Here is a 21,277-nt window from a genome sequence, read left to right as displayed (position 1 = left end):
TGAGGCCTTCCACTGAGAGTGCAATATCATGTTTTGCTATGGTTGATGAGTGATCCTGAAGCTAAACAATAGGTTTCAAGGCATTCCATTACCTCTCTCACGTCACGAGTGGAGTTTTTTTTTTAATCAAAAAAAAATTTTTTCTAAGAAAGAGACTTCTATTAAGTAAGAGAAAAAACCCGCGAGAGCAAGCTCAAAGCAGAATACATCATGAAATCATGAGGTTAAATAAACCTCCTCAAAGTGAGGTGGAAAACAACCAAGGCCGAGGCTGAAAGTGCCACCTCAACCCTGTAGGAGTCTCAGAGAAGAAGGGAGAATCCTTCCATTCCCTTAAGAAAGAAGCCCTCCTAGCTGAGGCTGCACGGGAGTCTCCCTGCATACTCGTCCATATGGCCATCAAGGTATGTATGGTGTCTATCCAGATATGTCTATCCAGATACTAGCCAATGTGTGCGAGGGATAAACCTGAGTTCCCTCCAATGCCTCTGTGCATCTGGCTCTCCAAATATGCCAGTCTGCTATGCTCGCTAGAATCTCCCAAGAGGTATCCATAGAGGCATGTACAGCTGCAAAAGGAAGGTGTGGTATTACATCCAAAGATCAGGACTCAACCTGATGACGTCGAATCGAAATGGCCCGAGAGGAGTCAAGTCTCCCATAGAATACCTGAGGCCCTGTAAGAGAAAGCCAAGCCATCGAGCCCCATGTCATAAAGAATGGGGAGTGGGCAAAGTGACTGAAAATCATGGCTACCCCCATCCAAATCATCCTTGCCTGTAAAACGTGCAACGAGAAATGCCGTTTGTTGCCGTTTTGAAAATGGTGGAGACATCCATAGTTCCATCTTTCTCGAAGTTTCTCAGAGAGACAGCTATAGTTTCAGCAGCTTCCCTCTTCACTTAGGTTCTTTGGGAGGCGTTTACATCCACAATTCCAAATTCTAGGAGGGTGACAGAGTTTTCACCCTTAGTAGTTATCATGTCAGGAGAGGAGGCGGGTGTATTCTAGCTTTCTCTCACCGCAGCCATGGAAACAATAGTACCACAGCTTCCACGAGTGCATGTGAGTATTCTGGAGTTTCCAGGCTTTCAGTTTTGGTTGCCTACCCTCATTGGCTTTGTCATCATCCATCAATTCATGGAAGAGCACGAGCATTTCTATGTGGTTGGATCTTCCGTAGTGGGAAGGGTGCATGCCAATAGTTGGTAGCCAATTCCATGCCTAGTTGTCCAGAGTGCAATGCCTCCGCATCAATAGCCCAGTTAGTCCTCGGTACTTCACGAGGACAACATGCAATTCATATTTCCGAGAGCCTATCAGCTTGCCATACCACCCGAAGATCAAGAGTTCGCAGTACTAGCGTGGTGGCCTCGGTAGTTCGGCTTCCAGTCGTCGCGGCAATATCGGTTCTTAGGAGTTTTTATTGAGCTTCCATGTTATCATAGTAGAGCATTTGTTCCTCAGCCTCTTGGAGCGGTACCAGATCAGTCCTAGTGCTAGACTATTATTCCCCAGTTCTTTGCGAGGATAGTCAAGTTTCGAGCAGCAATTGGTGGTCATAATGATCACATTTGCTTGGCAGATTCACTCATTTCCTCAGTATAGCTACCATCATCCAGAAGTTAAGCAGGAGGGAATGTCACATGCATGCCTAAACTAGGGAGCATTGTGACACATAGTCTAACCCAGATATCTTGTCATATGCCGTGACCCCTTTGTGATCCCTAGTCCAGGGACAAGTTAGGCACGAGCTACAAGGGCCCATTCCCATTTCCCAAGGTCACAAGTTATGGTAGAGCAGTTTGGGTCACCAGGGCAAAGCTTGCAGATATACACCTAGCAACAAGTTCAAAAGAGGGGAATGTCACATGCACTAGGGTCAAGCCCAGGCTTAGTGACAACTAGCTGCCTGGTCAGCCAATTGCAGCTCCCTATGCAGCATATTTGGCAGGTTTTGAGGCCTCCAAAGGGCAGCACATGCATGATAAGTGGGCTGGGGTAGGCACCTTTATAGGCAGCCTCAACCCCCTCTAGGTCAGCCTCTAGGGCTGAGCAAAAAGCCCTACCAGTCCAGCCAACCAGCCGACTGGCTGATTGGCCAGTTAGGGTCAGCCAAAACAGGTCGTTCGAGCCCCTATATAAGGGGGGCCTTGCCCCTCATTTCAGCACTCAGCTCCCAGCTCCCAGCAGCGCCTTTCAGCCAGCATATGGTCGAGATTTAATGTCCTATTTCAGCCAAGTATCTCTGTCTCCCTCATGTCGCAGTTAGGGGAGTAGTTCAGCTCAGTTTTGTATGCCGATTTGGCAATCATGTACAACAGCAGTCAGGGCATTTATGCCATCAATATAAATAAAGTTGTGTACTATAGTTAGAAATATCTCTGGTGTCTTTCATGCTTGAGTTCAGGAGACCTCGTGGGGCTAACAAGAAACAAGATATATGTAACCCATACAAGCCCTTGTGGGCTGAAGCAAAGGACTCACTAAGGCCCTTGCTGAGTACTAAGTGCTAAAAATGCTAGATGGCAAATGTGCAAAAACTAGTACAAAAAATAGTACAAAACAGGAGTAGTCAACTGCTAAGAAACAAAGCTCCAAGTACATGTGGAGGCTCTATATAACCCGGCTCCTTGGTGGTACTCTGATGTGATGCAAAGAGCTCACGTATCTATGACTGTCGGGCTGTCTCTTGCGGTGGCAGGGGGCACGTTCTCCTGGATCTCTATATCTAATGGGCTACATCGAGAGTAATGCCTCGTCTCTGGCGATCTCCTCTAAGGAGGGCTGAGATAGGTCGAACCTCAATCATGCGTGCTCTGGTCATCCCACGTGTCGTGTGTGGTCTCTGTATCTCTCGTCCAACCACATCGTGGTGATGGGCCTCAGTGCTGATCCATAGTGCTGTCATCTCCTCTTGCTGCTCCCCCACGATCTCGTCTGGTGCTGACTCGGATGCGTAAAAATCTGTGATGCGTGTCAGTGCTCGGTTCAGCTTGGTGTCCTGAGGCATCAACTATAGCTGATCTTTGGCCTACCGCATGAGGGAATCTCTGTGTCTCTGCATCTCAATCAAATAGAGAAATGCCGAAGTGAAAGATCCAGGAGCTACTGCTTGCTGGATGAAGGTCACGAAGGGGGAGGGTGTGGTGGGTGTGCGGATGTTCCAGGGGTGGTCTTCGCCTCCTCCTCAACTGTGTCCATGAGGTTGCAGATGTCCTCGTACTTGGATTTATATCTGTGGTACCCAGACCTGTAATGATCATGTTTAGATGAATGCAGAATTTTGAGTTTCAGCCCATGGAAGTCGTCCTGCAACTTGGAATGTAAAACTTGGAGACTTTCCTTCTCCTCGAGAATCTACTTCCTCTGACTCTGCACCACCTCCACCTGTTGATCCACAGTATGCTTGTCCTCTGCCAGTGAGGTGTATCTGTCCTATAGGGCTGCAAGCTCCCTCTGATCTCAGCCTGCTGGGCTGAATGACTGTCCTCCAAAACCTTCTTGCTGGCTGCCCACTTTGCCTCTTTCGCTCCAAGACACTGTTGAAGCTCGTCTTGCCCGTAGTATTGAAAAGGGAGACACCCATATGAATGAAGCTGTCATCTATGATGGGCTGAGCCATATGAAGCACTCTTTTAGCCCATGCATACCTGTCCCAATAGGTCATTCAGTCAGCCATGTCGATGAGTTCGCCATATTCCTCGAAAGATGCTTTCATTCCTTCCTCCTCTGGGTCCTCGAGAGTTGCCACCAGAGTGAGTGTGTCGATGTCTAGGTAACAACTCGGAGCTCCGGACGTTTTCTTCTTGGAAGCGAGTGTCTCTTGCAAGGGAAGTGTGAAAATTTGATCCAGGTCCTCCTCCTCCATGCAAACAGGAGACCGCTTCCGCTTTAGTGCATACACAAGCCGTTTGTGATCCTAGCTCTGTTCCTCTATCTAGGCCTCATGGGTGAATAGATCTCCTGGCGAGGATGCCAAGTATATATCTAACATATCATTCTGAGGCAGAGGAGGATAATTAGCTTGAAATGGTATCTTACTCCCAGCAAAAATAACTTTGCCAGGTCGAGTTTCCAATGGGTCCTGTTCAGCAGCCTCCACAGATTGATCAGGGGTCAGTCATCGAGACACCCAGGGTGGTATCTTCACATCACTAGTGGTTCCCAGAGTAAGATTTAAGCTCAATAACTTGTGTCACTCCGATGCCTCTCCACCACTAGATCCCAAGGCAGAGGTCCCTGCTGCCATAACTACTGACGATGGACCATCCTGAGCTGTGGGGGCAATGTGCGTATCTGTGCACCCTACTGACACTGATGTGATGATCGGAATGGGGATGGTCATGAATGCGGGGGAGGTAAGTGGTAATGTCATGCCATGGTGGGTGAGACCTAAGGAGAGCAAAGGAGTGACTGGAAGAACATCATCAAGGAAATCAAATTCTGCCTCGAAGGGAATGGATGGAGAGGCAACTCCCACATGAGTCATGGATGACAAAGCTCCAGAGGCTGGCCCAAGAGGGGATGGCTCAGAAACATGTCCTGCAGATGTGGGTGTAGCAAGAGTGGTGGAAGTGGAGACAGGAGAGGGAGAGGCGACAGAGACCGATGCAACAGAGACCGAAGAGCTAATGGTGAGCTATCCTGACGGGCTGCTTGCATGCTATATGGTGAGCTAATGGCGAGCTATCCTGGCGGGCTGCTGATTCCGTACAATTGTACAGAAACAACCACGGGTGTTGTATGAACAACAAGATGGCGGGATGGAGCTAATGTACAGCCGAAATGGGCAAGGAGGTCAAGGTAGGTATAGAAAGATCATAGTGGTAGGAAGAGAAGCTAGCTAACACTAGGAATGGAAAGGAAAGATAACAAGCATAATGGAAAGGAAAGAAAATGAAAGCAATGGACAAGTACTCACATGATACCAAAAGAGCTTGATGTTGACTGATATAAAAAGACTTAAGATAAGTACAACACTATATAGTGTGACACTAGACTCTAGAAAGTCATAGTGTATATGGGATAACTCCCAATATGACACGTGGCATGTCTAGGACTCACTAGACTATAAAACACCCCCTAGATACCTAGAACACTCATTTTCGACTCACTTTGGCTTCATATTCCAACACCCCCTCATGAAGGCAAGGTAAGAGACTACTAGAATGGAACCAAGAGCAGAACATGACAATAATGGAGTCTACTACTCTGTGCACCCCAAGTAGCTCAGAGGCTCAAATGAAGCATGGCTACTTAACCCAACAAATCCGTCTTGGGAAATGCACCAACATCCTGGAACTCAGCCAGGCCTGATAGAGAGACCAATCAAAGCCAATTGAAAGGCTCCCACAATGCATCCCCCCCTGGCTTCATAACAGGACTTGGTAGGAAGCCACACACTCATAAAGAAAATAACACATCATTTGAGAAGAACTATCCAAGGCTGAGAACCTTTATTGACTGAAGGACACAAGACTCATTATTACAAGCATTTTTTGGGGACTACCCAGGGTAGAGTACCCAAGCACACATAGAAATAGATCAGAAACAAAAGTCCCGATTATCAAGTACATAGACCTATGAATAGAGAGAGAGATCTCTGATGTCGGCAGTAAGAGCATGAGTCGGTGTTGAAGCATCATCTTCTTCTTCGTCTTCACTTGTTGCAGCCCCAACCAAGTTGACATGATCCTTGTGTTGTTGCTTGGCAAGCTTCTGGAAGCAGCGAGATCCTCGTTGTGACCAAGCTTCCCACAGTGATTGCATTTGAAAGGCTTGAATTTGCCTTTTCCTTTGCCCTTGGTAAGCGTAGTAACCATATCATGATAACCCATTTGTGTCACACGCAATGCTGGTATGATCTCCTGGTATTTAGAAATTTCCTCAATGCTTGAGAGGAGCACAACAACTTGATCATCTTCCCCTACAGGGGCCTTCATACTAGCAAGCTAAGTGACAAGGGATTCCATATGATTCAAGTGAGTAAGAAGAGAGTCTTCATGCTTCATTTGCAGCTTGAAGAATTCCTGTCTGAGGAATACCTTTGAATTGATGATTTTGTTGCCGAACAATTCTTCAAACTTAGCCCATATAAGTCATGAGCAGTGGAGTCAAAATCAAAATGATGAATAACGTCATCACCCAACCCCAAACCAATGAGAGAAAGAGCTTTGTCATTCAGATTCTCCCAGTGTGCAATTTTCTTTTCATCTGATTGTGGCTTTTTCTTCTTGCCACACACAACATTCCACACTCCATCTTTCATAAGTACAAGACGCATCTTTGTTTGCCATGTAGGGAAATTCTTACCATTAAACTTCTCAAACGAAATGGTAGTTGATTTGGAAGACTCCATGGTTGGAAAAGAGTAGAAATGCAAGAACAGAAACTGTAAAGTCAGCAGAGCAGCTTCAAGAGAATGACGAGCAGAATACGGGCACCAACTTGCAGGCAACAGCTCCAAGAGAATGTCGGGCAGAAGGAGCAAATGTGGCGCTGTAATCGAGGTTGGAGCAACTACTCTTGGTGGCAGTCCCAAGGCAAAATGGCGAGAGCAGGAGCCTGTCTAGCGAACAGGCTGGACTGCATGAAACAGTTTGCAGTGGGCTGTACGGCCTGTTTGCAGCGGGCTGGAGCAGTTGGAGGTGAAGCTACCAAGACGGCTGATGGCGAGGCAAATGAAGAGACTGTTGGCGAGGCATTTTGGGTGGAAGAAGGGGTAGTTGCTGGCAAGGTAAATCAGCTCCAAGTCCGCTCCTGTTGATGAGGCTTGGGTAGGAGGAGAAGAGAGCTCAAGGAAGAAGAGAAGAGGGCAACCTTCCAAGAAGGATGAGATAGAGTAGCTTCATTGGCCTCCCTCACCTCAACCTCTTGGAAGGGAAAGGGAAAGAGAGAGCAGGGCTAGGAACATGTGCTGACACCACATGAAAGATCATAGTGGCAAGCTAACACTAGGAATGGAAAGGAAAGATAACAAGCATAATGGAAATGAAAAGGATAGAAAATGAAAGCAATGGACAAGTACTCACATGATACCAAAAGAGCTTGATGTTGACTGATATAAAAAGACTCAAGACAAGTACAACACTATATAGTGTGACACTAGACTCTAGAAATCCATAGTGTATATGGGATAGCTCCCAATATGACACGTGGTGTGTCTAGGACTCACTAGACTATAAAACACCCCCTAGACACCTAGAACACTCATTATTGACTCACTTTGGCTTCATATTCCAATAGGTACGGGAGCTCTCACAAAGTGTGGGTGGGCTGAAGAGTAGTCGTCCTACAATGGAACTTTCTTCTCCGTGACAGAAATGCGACGGAAGCATGCGGGAGAGAAGTAGGCTGAAATGAGTAGAGGCAAGGACCAAGGCATGAGCAGGAGTTTCAGGAGGCAAAACATACGTCAGAGTTGAGGCAAATCGCGAGGCTAATGGCGAGCTCTAGGTCTGGGAGATGGAGGCGAAATGTGACCGTATGGACTCTACGAAAACAGTCTGTACAATTGCACGGACTGATGGAGAGCTGCTTGCGGGCTGTTCTACAGACTGATGGCGAGCAATGTTTCGTCAGCCATAATCCCCGAATTGTCTGGTGTGGTTATGATGAAGTGGGAAACCAGAGGGCTTGACAGCGCTTGCAATAGTATGGAGTGCAATGTGAAGGCCCAAAGGGGGCATAGAAACACTAAGGGCCATTATGGATACATGGCACTAAGGTAGGTTACGAGTGGCAAGTGATGTGGGCTTGGAGGGAGGGTTCCAGAGGGAGCTTGAAGGAAGTTGATACAGGAAGGCCAGAGTAGAGGCAAGCTGGCTCATGACGGAATCCGTGGCAGGGTGGTTAATAGAGCAAAGCCCTCCTTTGTTGTGGGAGTTGTAATAAGCTGTTTGCACACTATATGGTGAGCTGTCCTCGAGGGCTGTTGATTCTGTACAAATGTATGAAAACAACCACGGGGTTGTACGAACAACAAGATGGCAAGCTAGAGCTGATGTACAGCCGAAATGGGCAAGGAGGTCGAGGCAAGTACGGGAGCTCTCAAAAACTGTGGGTGAGCTGAAGAGTAGACAGCCAACAATGGAACTTTCTTCTCCACGACAGAAATGCGACGGGAGCAGGTGGGAGAGCGGGAAAGAAGTAGGCTGAAATGAGTAGAGGCAAGGACCAAGGCATGAGAAGGAGCTTCCTCAGGCGAAACGTACGTCAGGGTCGAGGCAAATGGTGAGTTGAGGATGAGGCTAATGGCGAGCTATAGGTCCGGGAGATGGAGGTGAAATGTGACCGTACGGACTGTACGAAAACAGTGTTTAGAGTTGCACGGACTGGTGACGAGCTGCTTGCGGCTATTCTACGGATTGATGGCGAGCAGTGTTTTGTCAGCCATAATCCTGGAACCCCGTCTGGTGTGGTTATGGTTAAGCGTGAAACCAGAGGGCTTGACAGCACTTGCAATAGTATGGAGTGCAATGTGAAGGCCCAAAGGGGGCATAGAAACACTAAGGGCCATTATGGACACATGGCACTAAGGTAGGTTACAAGTGCCAAGTGCTGTGAGCTTGGAAGGAGGATTCCAGAGGAAGCTTGAAGGAAGTTGATACTAGAAGGCCAGAGTAGTGGCAAGTAGGCTCACGACGGAATCCGTGGCATGCTAGTTAATGGAGCAGAGCCCTCCTTTGTTGTGGGAGTTGTAATAAGCTGCTTGCACGCTGTATGGTGAGCTGATGGCGAGTTGTCCTATCGGGCTGCTGATTTCGTACAATTGTACGAAAACAACCATGGGGTGTTGTACGGACAACAAGATGGTGGGTTGCAGCTGATGTACAGCTGAAATGGGCAGGAGGTCGAGGCAGGTACAGGAGCTCTCATGAACTGTGGGTGAGCTGAAGAGTACTTAGCCAACAATGGAACTTTCTTCTTTGCGGCAGAAATGCAACGGGAGCACACTGGAGAGCAGGAAGAAGTAGGCTAAAATGAGCAGAGACAAGGACCAAGGCATGAGAAGGAGCTTCAGCAGGCAAAATGTACATCAGAGTCGAGGCAAATGGCGAGTTGATGGCGAGTTGTAGGTTCGACAGTTGCAGGCGAAATGTGACTATACGGACTGTATGAAAACGGTCTGTATAGTTGTACGGACTGATGGCGAGCTGCTTGCTGGCTGTTCTACGAACTGATGGCGAGTTGTGTTACGTCAGCCCTAATCCCAAAACTGTCTGGTGTGGTTATGGTGAAGTGGGAAACCAGAGGGCTCGACAGCACTTGCAATAATATGAAGTGCAATGTGAAGGCCCAAAGGGGGGCATAGAAACACTAAGGTCCATTATGGACACATGGCACTAAGGTAGGTTACAAGTGGCAAGTGTTGGGCTTGGAGGGAGGATTCCAGAGGGAGCTTGAAGGAATTTGATACAGGAAGGCCAGAGTAGAGGCAAGCAGGCTCATGACGGAATCCGTGGCAGGGTGGTTAATGGAGCAGATCCCTCCTTTGTTGTGGGAGTTGTAATAAGTTGCTTGCACGTTGTATGGTGAGCTATCCTGGTGGGCTGCTGTGTTTCCGTACAATTGTACGAAAACAACCACATGTGTTGTACGGACAGCAAGATGGCGGGCTAGAGCTGATGTACAGCCGAAATGGGCAAGGAGGTCGAGGCAGGTATACGGGAGCTCTCACGAACTGTGGGTGTGAGCTGAAGAGTAGTCAGCCAACTATGGAACTTTCTTCTCCGCGACAGAAATGTGATGCGAGCACGCGTGAGAGCGGGAAGGAAGTAGGCTGTAATGAGCAGAGGCAAGGACCAAGGCATGAGCAGGAGCTTCAGCAGGCAAAGTGTACGTCAGAGTCGAGGCAAATGGCGAGCTATAGATCCGGCAGTTTGAGGCGAAATGTGACCGTACAGACTGTACGGAAACAGTCGGTACAGTTGTACGGACTGATGGCGAGCTGCTTGCGGGCTGTTCTATAGACTAATGGTAAGTTGTGTTACGTCATCCCTAATCCCGAAACCGTCTGGTGTGGTTATGGTGAAACGGGAAACCAGAGGGCTGACAGCAATTGCAATAGTATGGAGTGCAATGTGAAGGCCCAAAGGGGGCATCGCAACACTAAGGTCCATTATGGACACATGGCACTAAGGTAGGTTACAAGTGGCAAGTGTTGGGCTTGGAGGGAGGATTTCAGCGCTTGAAGAAAGTTGATACAGGAAGGCCAGAGTAGAGGCAAGCATGCTCATGACGGAATCCATGGCAGGGTGATTAATGGAGCAGAGCCCTCCTTTGTTGTGGGAGTTGTAATAAGCTACTTGCGTGTTGTATGATGAGTTGATGCCGAGCTGTCCTGGCGGGCTGCTGTGATTTCGTAGAATTGTACGGAAAGAACCACTGGTGTTGTATAGATGGCAAGATGGCGGGCTGGAGCTAATGTACAGCCGAAATGGGCAAGGAGGTCGAGGTACGGGAGCTCTCATGAACTGTGGGTGAGCTGAAGAGTAGTCAGCCAACAATAGAACTTTCTTCTCCGCGACAGAAATGCGACGGGAGCATGCGGGAAGAAAGAAGGCTGAAATGAGCAGAGGCAAGGGCCAAGGCATGAGCAGGAGCTTCAGCAGGCAAAATGTACGTCAGATTCCAGGTAAAAGGTGAGCTGATGGTGAGGGGGATGGCGAGCTGTAGGTCCTACAGTTGGAGGTGAAATGTGACTGTATGGACTGTACAAAAACAGTCTATACATGTTTACGTACTGATGGGGAGCTGCTTGCGGCTATTCTTCGGATTGATGGGGAGTTGTGTTACGTCAGCCATAATCGCGAAACCGTCTGGTGTGCTTATGGTGAAGCAGGAAACCAAAGGGCTCGACAGCACTTGCAATAATATGGAGTGCAATGTGAAGGACCAAAGGGGGGCATAGAAACTAAGGTCCATTATGGATACATGGCACTTAGGTAGGTTACAAGTGGCAAGTGCTGGGCTTGGAGGGAGGATTCCAAAGGGAGCTTGAAGGAAGTTGATATAGGAAGGCCAGAGTGGAGCCAACTAGGCTCATGATGGAATCCGTCGTAGGGTGGTTAATGGAGCAGAGCCCTCCTTTGTTGTGGGAGTTGTAATAAGCTCCTTGCAAGCTGTATGGTGAGCTGATGGCGAGCTGTCCTGGCAGGCTGCTGATTATGTACAATTTTTACAGAAACAACCACGGGTGTTGTACAGACAGCAAGATGGGGGGCTGGAGTTGATGTACAGCCGAAATGGGCAAGGAGGTCGAGGCAGTTATGGGAGCTCTCACGAACTGTGGGTGAGCTGAAGAGTAGTAAGCCAGCAATGGAAATTTCTTCTTCGCGACAAAAATGCGACGGGAGCAGGCGCGAGTTCGCGAAGGAAGTAGGCTGAAATGAGTAGAGGCAGGGACCAAGGCATGAGCAGGAGCTTCAGCTGGCGAAACATATGTCAGAGTCGAGGCAAATGGCGAGCTGATGTCGAGGCTGATCGCGAGTTGTAGGTCCGAGAGATGGAGGCGAAATGTGACCGTACGGACTATACAGAAACAGTCTGTACAGTTGCACGGATTGATGGCGAGCTGATTGTGAGTTGTTCTATGGACAAATGGCGAGTAGTGTTACGTTAGCCATAATCCGGGAACCGTCTGGTGTGGTTATGGTGAAGCGGGAAACTAGAGGGCTTTGCAATAGTATGGAGTGCAATGTGAAGGCCCAAAGGGGGCATTGAAACACTGAGGTCCATTATGGACACATGGGACTTAGGTAGGGTACAAGTGGCAAGTGCTAGGATTGGAGGGAGGATTCCAGAGGGAGCTTGAAGGAAGTTGATACAGGAAGGCGAGAGTAGAGCCAAGCAGGCTCATGATGGAATCCATGGCAGGGTGGTTAATGGAGCAGAGCCCTCGTTTGTTGTGGGAGTTGCAAACAAGCTCATGACGGAATCCGTGGTAGGATGATTAATGGAGCAGATCCCTCCTTTTTTGTGGGAGTTGTAATAAGCTGCTTGCACACTGTATGGTGAGCTGATGCCGAGCTGTCCTAGTGGGCTGCTGATTTGCAAGATGGTGGGTTGGAGCTGCGGGTTGGAGCTGATGTACAACCGAAATGGGCAAGAAGGTTGAGGCAGGTACGAAAGCTCTCACGATCTGTGGGTGAGCTGAAGAGTAGTTAGCCAACAATCGAACTTTCTTCTCCGCGATAGAAATGCGACGGGAGCACGCGGGAGAGCAGGAAGGAAGTACGCCAAAATGACTAGAGGCAAGGACCAAGGCATGAGCAGGAGCTTCAGTAGAGAAAACGTACATCAAAGTCGAGGCAAATGGCGAGCTGATGGCCAGGCTGATTGTGAGCTATAGGTCTTGGAGATCGAGGCAAAATGTAGCCGTACGGACTGTACGGAAACAATCTCTACAATTGTACAGACTGATGGCGATCTACTTGCGGGCTGCTCTACAGACTGATAGCAAGTTGTGTTACGTCATCCAAAATCCCAGAAGCGTCTGGTGTGGTTATGGTGAAGCGGGAGACTAGAGGGCTCGACGGCACTTGCAATAGTATGGAGTGCAACATGAAGGCCCCAAAGGGGGGCATAGAATTACTAAGGTCCATTCTAGACACATGGCACTCAAGTAGGTTACAAGTGGCAAGTGTTGGGCATGGAGGGAGGATTCCAGAGGGAGCTTGAAGGAAGTTGAAACAGGAAGGCTAGAGTAGAGGTAAGCACGCTCATGGCGGAATCTGTGGCAGGGTGGTTAATGGAGTAGAGCCCTCCTTTGTTGTGGGAGTTGTAATAAGCTGCTTGTACGCGGTATGGTGAGCTGTCCTGGCCGGCTACTGATTCCGTACAATTATACAAAAACAACCACAGGTGTTGTACGGACATCAAGAGGGCGGGCTGGAACTGATGTACAGCCGAAATGGGCAAGGAGGTCGAGGCAGGTACGGGAGCTCTCATGAACTGTGGTTGAGCTAAAGAGTAGTCAGCGAGTAATGGAACTTTCTTCTTCGCGACAGAAATGCGACGGGAGCACGCGGGAGAGCGGTAAGGAAGGAGGCTGAAATGAATAGGAGCTCGAGCATGTGAAACCTACGTCAAAGTTGAGGCAAATGGCGCGCTGATGTCGAGGGTGATGGCGAGCTGTAGGTCCAGAAGATAGAGGCGAAATGTGGCCGTACGGAAACAGTCTGTATAGTTGTACGGACTGATGGGCGAGCTGCTTGCGGGCTGTTCTACAGATTGATGGCAAGCTGTGTTATGTCAGCCATAATCTTAGAACCATCTGGTGTGGTTATGGTGAAGCGGGAAACCAGAGTGCTCGACAGCACTTGCAATAGTATGGAGTGCAATGTGAAGGCCCAAAGGGGGGCATAGAAACACTAAGGTCCAATATGAACACATGGCACTCAGGTAGGTTACAAGTGGTAAGCGTTGGGCTTGGAGGGAGGATTCCAGAGGGAGCTTGAAGGAAGTTGATACAGGAAGGCCGGAGTAGAGGCAAGCAGGCTCATGACGAAATCCATGGTAGGGTGGTTAATGGAGCAGAGCCCTCCTTTCTTGTGGGAGTTGTAATAAGCTGCTTACACGCTGTTTGGTGAGCTAATGGCGAGCTGTCCTGGCGGGCTCCTGATTCTGTACAATTGTACGGAAACAACCACGGGTGTTGTACGGACAGCAAGATGGCGGGTTGGAGCTGATGTACATCCAAAATGGGCATGGAGGTCGAGGCAGGTACGGGAGCTCTCACGAACTGTGGGTGAGCTGAAGAGTAATCAGCCAGCAATGGAACTTTCTTCTCCGCGACAAAAATGCGACGGGGGCATGCGGGAGAGCGGGAAGGAAGTAGGCTGAAATGAGGAGAGGCAAGGACCAATGCATGAGTAGGAGCTTCAGCAGGCGAAATGTACGTCAGAGTTGAGGGAAATGGCGAGCTGATGGTGAGGCTGATGGCGAGCTATAGGTTCGGGAGATGGAGGCAAAATGTGACCATACGGAAATAGTCTGTACAGTTGTATGGACTGATGGCGAGCTGCTTGCGGGCTGTTCTACGGATTGATGGTGAGTTGTGTCACGTTAGCCATAATCCCATAACCGTCTGGTGTGGTTGTGGTGAAGCGGGAAACTAGAGGGCTCGACAACACTTGCAATAGTATGGAGTGCAATGTGAAGGCCCAAAGGGGGTCATAGAAACACTAAGGTGCATAATAGACACATGGCACTTTGGTAGGTTACAAGTGGCAAGTGTTGGGCTTGGAGGGAGGATTCCAAAGGGAGCTTGAAGGAAGTTGGTACCAGAAGGCCAGAGTAGCTCATTACCTTCGCTAGAATTTCATTTGCAATGTCCACAAAGTGTGATCGGCCTCTACTAATTTATTAAATCTTGCATCTTCCCTTAGGGATGAGATGGATGAGACTCACAGTAAGTGAAGCAAGCATAACACCAGAGACCCAAACGCTCTGCAGAGCAAAATCGATATGATCACCAATATCCTCCCATAAGTAATGAAAAAAGAGGGGATCAAACCATTTGAACCTGGGCACTTGCCCTTGTGAAGGGCAAGTAATCCTGAATTCCAAGCAGATGAAACTTGCATCAAGATAGATCCTCATTGCTATTTCACCAACCATGGGACTGTCTGCCAGACACTCAAATGAGCTCTATCTCTGTTAGTCATGTTTGGAGGAGGGGATCATAAAAATCATAAGAAGTGTGCTCGATACTATGAGGGTATGACTACAAGACCTTGTCAGAGTCAATCGACTGAGAAACACTTTCTGTACCAAGACTAAAGTCTAGGACCAACAGAAAAGAAAGTGTTTACTGACTCTTCCCCCAGTTGAACCCAGGACTCCCATGCATGATATAAAATCCCAGCTATACTCTTCATGAGAGTTACGAGTTCATTCTGGCATGTTAATTGTTGAGATCTTTCCTATCTCCTGATCAAACCAGCCACCTATCAGTCTCTTTCTCTCTTGTTAGTACATGCCAGTGCCACCATGTGCTCCCACATCAATTGAGATTTTCTCCTAACCTCCTGCACTGCCGATTTCACCCTGTTGATTGCTCATCTAAGCTGAGTTACCAAAGGTCGCCACCAAGATCCTCTTCCTTCTGACAAACACGAATGCTCCTGCGGGAGGTGGGGCGAGGCAAAAGGACAATGCGGGAGGGCGGAGGCAAATAGAGCGGAAGTTGTTTACAGTTCTACTACCAAAGCTGGCAGATCAGGAGCACATCTGGACCCGAATCAGTCATCTTGCAGTGTGGGTTGCACATCTGGGACTCTGGGACTGCTGTCTGCAAAATTGTGATTTGTCAGGAAGCATTATTTGGCAATTGCATTTGATGTGTGGCTTGTTTCTGGACTGATTGTGGAGTTTTCACATTCTCAGTGGTTGATTGTATGATTTGGAGATAGATCTCAGTTTTGGTTTGAAGATACTGAGGGTAAAGTGATTATGGCTGTGTCTTTGGGGAAGAGTTTTACCATTCCTTGAGCATTCGTGTTTCAGCCACTCTCTTTGGACTGAATTTTGGTACTTGGCACAGCTTCTACTCCTTGGTTTCACCAAGGCACTATTGGAGCTTATCTTGGTTGTAATCAAAATGTAATATATGTTTAGGAACCTAGATTGATTCCATTCAGAATTCTGAGATTACTATTGTAATCATATTCCAAGCATCACTGAATAAATAAATATTCCAATGTTTATCATTGGAGTGGGTGATCCTCGTTCACAACCCACATGGTGGTGGTGTTTCTCCTGTTTGTGTGAATTTTGAATTATTGGTTAGTTAAACAGCTATTTTATTTCCAGATGCCAATTCATGCTTCCACACATGCAGTCTGCTGACATATCTGCATGCTCAAATCTCTGGTCTTCTTTATCTATGTAATGTGAACACACTAATGCAATCCATGTTATTGAGTATCAAATCGATCTCAAATTCCATCCTCTTAGATGAGAGTCGTCATGCTCCAATTCTGTTATGTGTTAGCTTGTACGTCTGTCATGCTCATAGCTTTCCTAATAGTCATGCATGCTAGTACTCAATAATATACCTATCTAGCTTGCCCAGACTTTCCTACGTGCAAAATCCTTATCAAGCTCCTCACATTAGTGGAGAAACCTTCCTCATCAGGGGGCCTCCGTGAAAATTCACCCATGAGATTGTTGCCACTGCCTCCAATCTGTGGAGTTTTCTTGAATAGCCTCTATTGAAGTATTCTTGAATAGCCGCTACTGAAGCAGGAGCTTGCAAGGCTCGGAGCCTGGAGCAAGACCTCATGCAAAAGCTTGCTTTGCGTCTCTAGTTCAATAATACCTAGACCACACTACGCATGATCACAGTCTGCTAAGCTACTCTAGTAACCACCGCCAAACTTCTCCATGCCAAGGAAAGCTTGGTGGAGCTCTAGTAGCAGAATGGGAGCAATCTGCCGCGCAATCGAAATGTCTATCCCCACCTGGCATTCAAGGTATCTCGTGGTCTTCACCCTAGGTATCCATTTGAAGCCCAGAGACCCCCCCATGTATGAGCATCCTTTGTGCCAGTGAGAAAACCAAGTGATTTGTTCCAGCTTATCTTGGCACCTGATGCCAAGCAATACACCTCCAACAAGTTTCTCATCCTCTCCAAACTGGCAGCAGTGCCCTCACAAATATGATTGCTCCTCCTCCTCCCAGATCGGGAGACACATACCTGCAAGATCAGCCACTTGTGATTGGAGGAAGTACCCCAAGGTGCCTTCCACAAGGAGGAACAGAAAGATGGGTTAGAGACAGCTCTATCACACCGATTTGCAAGTTAGAATAAGGCTCCAATTACATCCCTAGTGTGGCAAAGCTCCATCTCCTTTGATGATCTCTAACTCCCTCTACCTGCTTCAGTCACCTTTTGTGGCAGTGCACATCACTCATCACACTAGTCTTGGTCATGAGGGGTTTTCCTCTTGTTAATTCTAGGCCTTTGGGCGGTCTTCAGCTCACAATCCTTTCTCAATCTTAAGCCTCCTCCATGTCTCAAGCTGCATATTATGTTTTGTGTATCTTGATCTCTCCAATGGCAACCTCCAATGGCTCTTCTTCCTATACGTCTTATCATGTAGCATTAGCAGAATCATGTGTTGATATTAGTACAAACAACTTGTGCTAGAGATAACTCTGGTAGCGATAGCATGTACCAAGGATCTGTTGAGTTGTGCTAAGCATGAAGACCGGTGGGGACATAGTCGAATTGATGGAATAAATGGGAAGCTAAGCGATTACGTCTTCAATACAATCTAGTGCATTTTGGACAAAGATCAATTGAAGACCCTCGAAGGTAGAAAATACCCAATTGTAAGCATGTTTCCAATCCCTCTTATGAAATAAGACTATTTTCTATAAGATTAGTGCATTAGAGAGGGCTAAAATGCCTCTCTTCAGACCTACACAAGGTTCTTAACTTATTTAGTGGGTTTATGCATTCCTATCTTGCATTTGAGTTTGAGCGTAAAAGATGAGGGTAGGACAATGCTTGAAAAAAACGCGTGGAATCGTATCAGGTCCTCCAGGAATTTCCTTAGCCATACTCCCAAATCGATGAACAATGCCCAACTGGATATTTACCAAGGTGGCTACAAGGCAGGTTTATTGTCCTCCTGTCACTAGGCTATAGCATGCCACCTAGTCTTGAAAGTTGTGATACTAGCAGCTGTCTCCCAAACATCATCCTTCATTAGGCAAGGAGCCGTTGTGTGGGAATGTGAAGCACTCACTAATCCCCCTCTCACAATGTATATTGGGGAATATCCCTTGACCCCAAAGAGGATTACCTAAATGCCCTTTATTGACCAAACTAGCATGCCTCCTGGTGAGCACCTATCCAATGCAATGATCCTGAGTGTTCTTGTATCAACCAAGCTAGCATGCCTCCTGTTGAGCACCTGTCCAATGCAATGATCCTGAGTATTCTCGTCTAGATAGCTTGAGCTACCAGACATTGCAAAGAGGCAGTGCTGTATAGACTCCCGGATGACTCGTGTGCAGCAGTGGCATGTGCAGTCTCTCCCCATGTGTAATATCAGGAGTCCTTTGAGAACGAACAGTAAAAAGCAGTAGATGATCTTATCATGGCCAATGGGTACACCAAATTTGGGTCCGGAATTTGGGAGTGCCTGCTACTAGAAGTAGTTTCTCTCATGAGAGTGTTGCCAAGGGGAAGAAGCAAGATGTCTAATGCGGTATATAGGAGGACTACCGGACGAGCAAAGTATAGCAGAGTCTTCTTCAGAGAGCTCCGCCTCTTCATCATTCCCTGCATAGAAGATGGCCCGCCTGGTGATTGACCACGCACACACCAACACTGACATCGGGATATGTATCCATACTTGTAAGTATGTGTGTGTGTGTGTGTGTATGCATGTGTCTACAATCCCAGCTCTAAAAGAAGATGGTGCCCTCTATTATAAGATTGGATATAGGCTAGTAAATAGTCTTTTGTGCCCTCTCATAATTTCATTGGGTCTTAGCAGAGGTTTATAAATGTTTTCTCTCTTTCCCTCTTGTATTTGATTATATGGTTGGATCAGCGAGTTTATACAATGTCACACTTTGTCTTTTAGGAGGGCAAACTAGGGGCCACTCCTGCAAGTGTGGTCAATCACTCAGAGATCAATGTGAACATAGTAGAGTCACGAGGCTATTTCTTCTTTCATTCAGTAAAGACAATGACTGTTGCAGAAAATTCACTTCATGTTCCAAAGCAATTGCTTCTTGGAACTTTTGGTAATCAGGTTATACATCTTATTTCACAAATGCTGGTCTATGATTTGTATCTTCTTCTTTGTTGTTTCTCTGTGATTTCTTTCTAAGATAATTCTGTTAAGCAGATTATTTCCTTGGATGAAAGCATCTTCTATCACCAAGGCAATACGAGTCATAGGGATCCAGTTGCCAGACAGGTTGGTTTTACTTATGTTTATAGAATTAAATAAAATAAGGTTGTCATATGGATTAACACTGGTCCTCTTTTAACATGAAGGAATGATGTGATGATCGAATGCATGTAGCAATTAAAAGATACACTTAACACAGTTCCCTTCAAATATCAATGTCTGTTTTTTGGCATTTTTTTTTCTAGGAGTAGGTCTCATTCAAAATTTCCTATGTGAAAATTTTTGATGCAGTTTTACTTAACACATACAAACCCGGTAGAGGGCCTGCGAGACATTGTTACAGTTCCTGCTAGAGTTGGACTCAGAAGCTTGGTGTTTGCCTTTGGCGTTGACATTTTTTTCACCCATACAGTTCTTTCTCGTACCACTGACTCTCGTGTGAAGAATTTCAGCTTTTTCTTGCTGCTTGTTACCATTGGATCCATGCTGATAGCAATTATGGTGACATGGTTCTTGTCAGAGCAGAGAAAATTGAAAAAAAGGTGGAAGCCATGGTTGATTTGGCGTTGATGGATTTGTTAGCAATTACTCACATATCATGTGAAATTTTTGAAGGAACTTTCTTTTCAACTTCTTGCTCATTGCAATATTCATCCTGAAATAAAACTTGTACTTGCGGACCCTCCTGGAAGTATTCAAATTATTTGAAGTTTGAAGTACCTACAAAAAGCAGGGTTGTGTAATAGATACTCTGTGCTATAATTTATCACTGATCTAAGATGTTTCGGGATCGGAAAGGAATCCCAATCTGCTGCACTTGGGTACTGGAATGTGAGAATCCGCCACTTCCACGTTCTTTAGTGCCGTGACCACCTCATCTGTGCTGATCAGGAAGTACAAGGCACAAACTTTGGTAAATGTAAATGCTGCAGCGAGTTTCAGGGCCTGCAATAGATGAATGTTTGTTTTAAAGAGAGAGATGCAGTGGAATATCACAAAGTCTATGGTCATTTTAAACAGTTAATGATATATGCCAATGAGCTTTGGAGTTTTACTCGCCAAGGAGTTAATGATATATGCCAAGGAGCTTTGAACTTATACTCGCATGCCTCGTAACCCCCGCATCACTCCTTACAAAAACCAACATTTACATTTCTTTAGAGAGTCAAGTACATGAACAAAGAGGGATTTTTTGGTGATTTTTTACACGTAGAAGGTATCCACAAAGTTGATGCTCCCACATGCTGGAAAGAATTTGTTTGCAAAAATACTAGAGCTACGAATTGTTCCAATAAGTGTCCTTGAAGTTGCAGTCTCTTCTAGAAGCTTGGGAGTTGGTTGGCATCCACAGAGGTGGAATAGATTGAAACCATCCCTTGCTAATGATCTAGTGTACGTGTGCTCTAACTTGTGCATTATAAAAAATCCCTTCTCCATTGCCACTCACGCAGCACATCAAGAAGCCAGAAGTGGAACTTTGATTGGCATACAGTAACATGGGATGGGTTCAATGATGTGATTTCGATTCTTCTTGAAGAGTGAAATGCACACTGCCATAGTCTGTTGTGTGTGTAATTGTGCATTGGAAGCGTGTTGACTATATTATTTTACTTATCATATTATTACACTTTGTAAATGTAGAAAATTTTTTGGATGTCTATATGAATAACTTACAAAACATTCGTGCTTTTAAAAAAATTAGGTGGCATATTTACTTAGAAATCAGGACCCATGCGCATCAACAAAGAGCAATCCTAGATGCAAAGGTGATATCCAACAAAGATGCAACTATTTTCTTTCTTTCCTTCTCAGATCAATATAGTACAAGTTTACTTTTACATGAAAAGAAAAAGATAAATATCGGACGAGAAGGGATTACGAAGATGATGATAAAAAGGTGAACAAATTTTGTTCCCTAGTTACCATGAGAGACACAATTGAATCTAAGTTGATAGGGAAGTAATGAAGGAAAATGGTACAAATTCATATTCTTAATCACACTAGATCAACCTTGGAGATAAGGAACGAATTGTGTTACCTAGTTACCATGAGAGAGACAATTGAATCTAAGTTGATAGGGAAGTAATGAAGAAAAATGGTACAACTTCATATTCCTAATCACAATAAATAAACCTTGGAGATAAGGAACAACAAATCATTGCTCTGACAAATATGGGTATACATTTAAAGCAATGAACACCAATAAGCGTGTGTGAAGTGACACTAAGGTTGCATCATTAAACTAGTTTTAACTTTAAATGATTTTACTTATGCTAATATTTTTTGTGATTGATAATAGTATCAACGATTCAAAATATGCATAATTCTATGTACTTGAAGAGTTGACCATAGTTTGATTATGGCATTCTAGTCAACTTGAAAAGAAAAATCATGCA

General features: G+C 46.2%; 1 protein-coding gene across 1 annotated transcript in view; it reads left to right on the top strand.

The window, feature by feature from the left end:
- LOC147899478 (uncharacterized) overlaps positions 1–19,905 on the top strand; it is an 88,972-nt gene extending 69,067 nt beyond the window's left edge. Inside the window, exons 8-10 of the mRNA XM_087377737.1 lie at positions 18,609–18,779; positions 18,876–18,947; positions 19,173–19,905. Coding sequence (XP_087233863.1) covers positions 18,609–18,779; positions 18,876–18,947; positions 19,173–19,451 — 522 coding nt within the window. The 3' untranslated portion in view covers positions 19,452–19,905. The remainder of the gene's footprint in view (positions 1–18,608; positions 18,780–18,875; positions 18,948–19,172) is intronic.
- The last annotated feature ends 1,372 nt before the right edge of the window (positions 19,906–21,277 follow it).

This window comes from Dipteris shenzhenensis, chromosome 8, assembly GCF_047967505.1.
Source record: "Dipteris shenzhenensis isolate YYH24624 ecotype China chromosome 8, Dip_SZ_1.0, whole genome shotgun sequence".
In the NCBI taxonomy this organism is placed as follows: Eukaryota; Viridiplantae; Streptophyta; class Polypodiopsida; order Gleicheniales; family Dipteridaceae; genus Dipteris; species Dipteris shenzhenensis.
The sequence above is the reverse complement of the archived record's forward strand: the minus strand, read 5'-3'. Positions and strand labels throughout refer to the sequence as shown.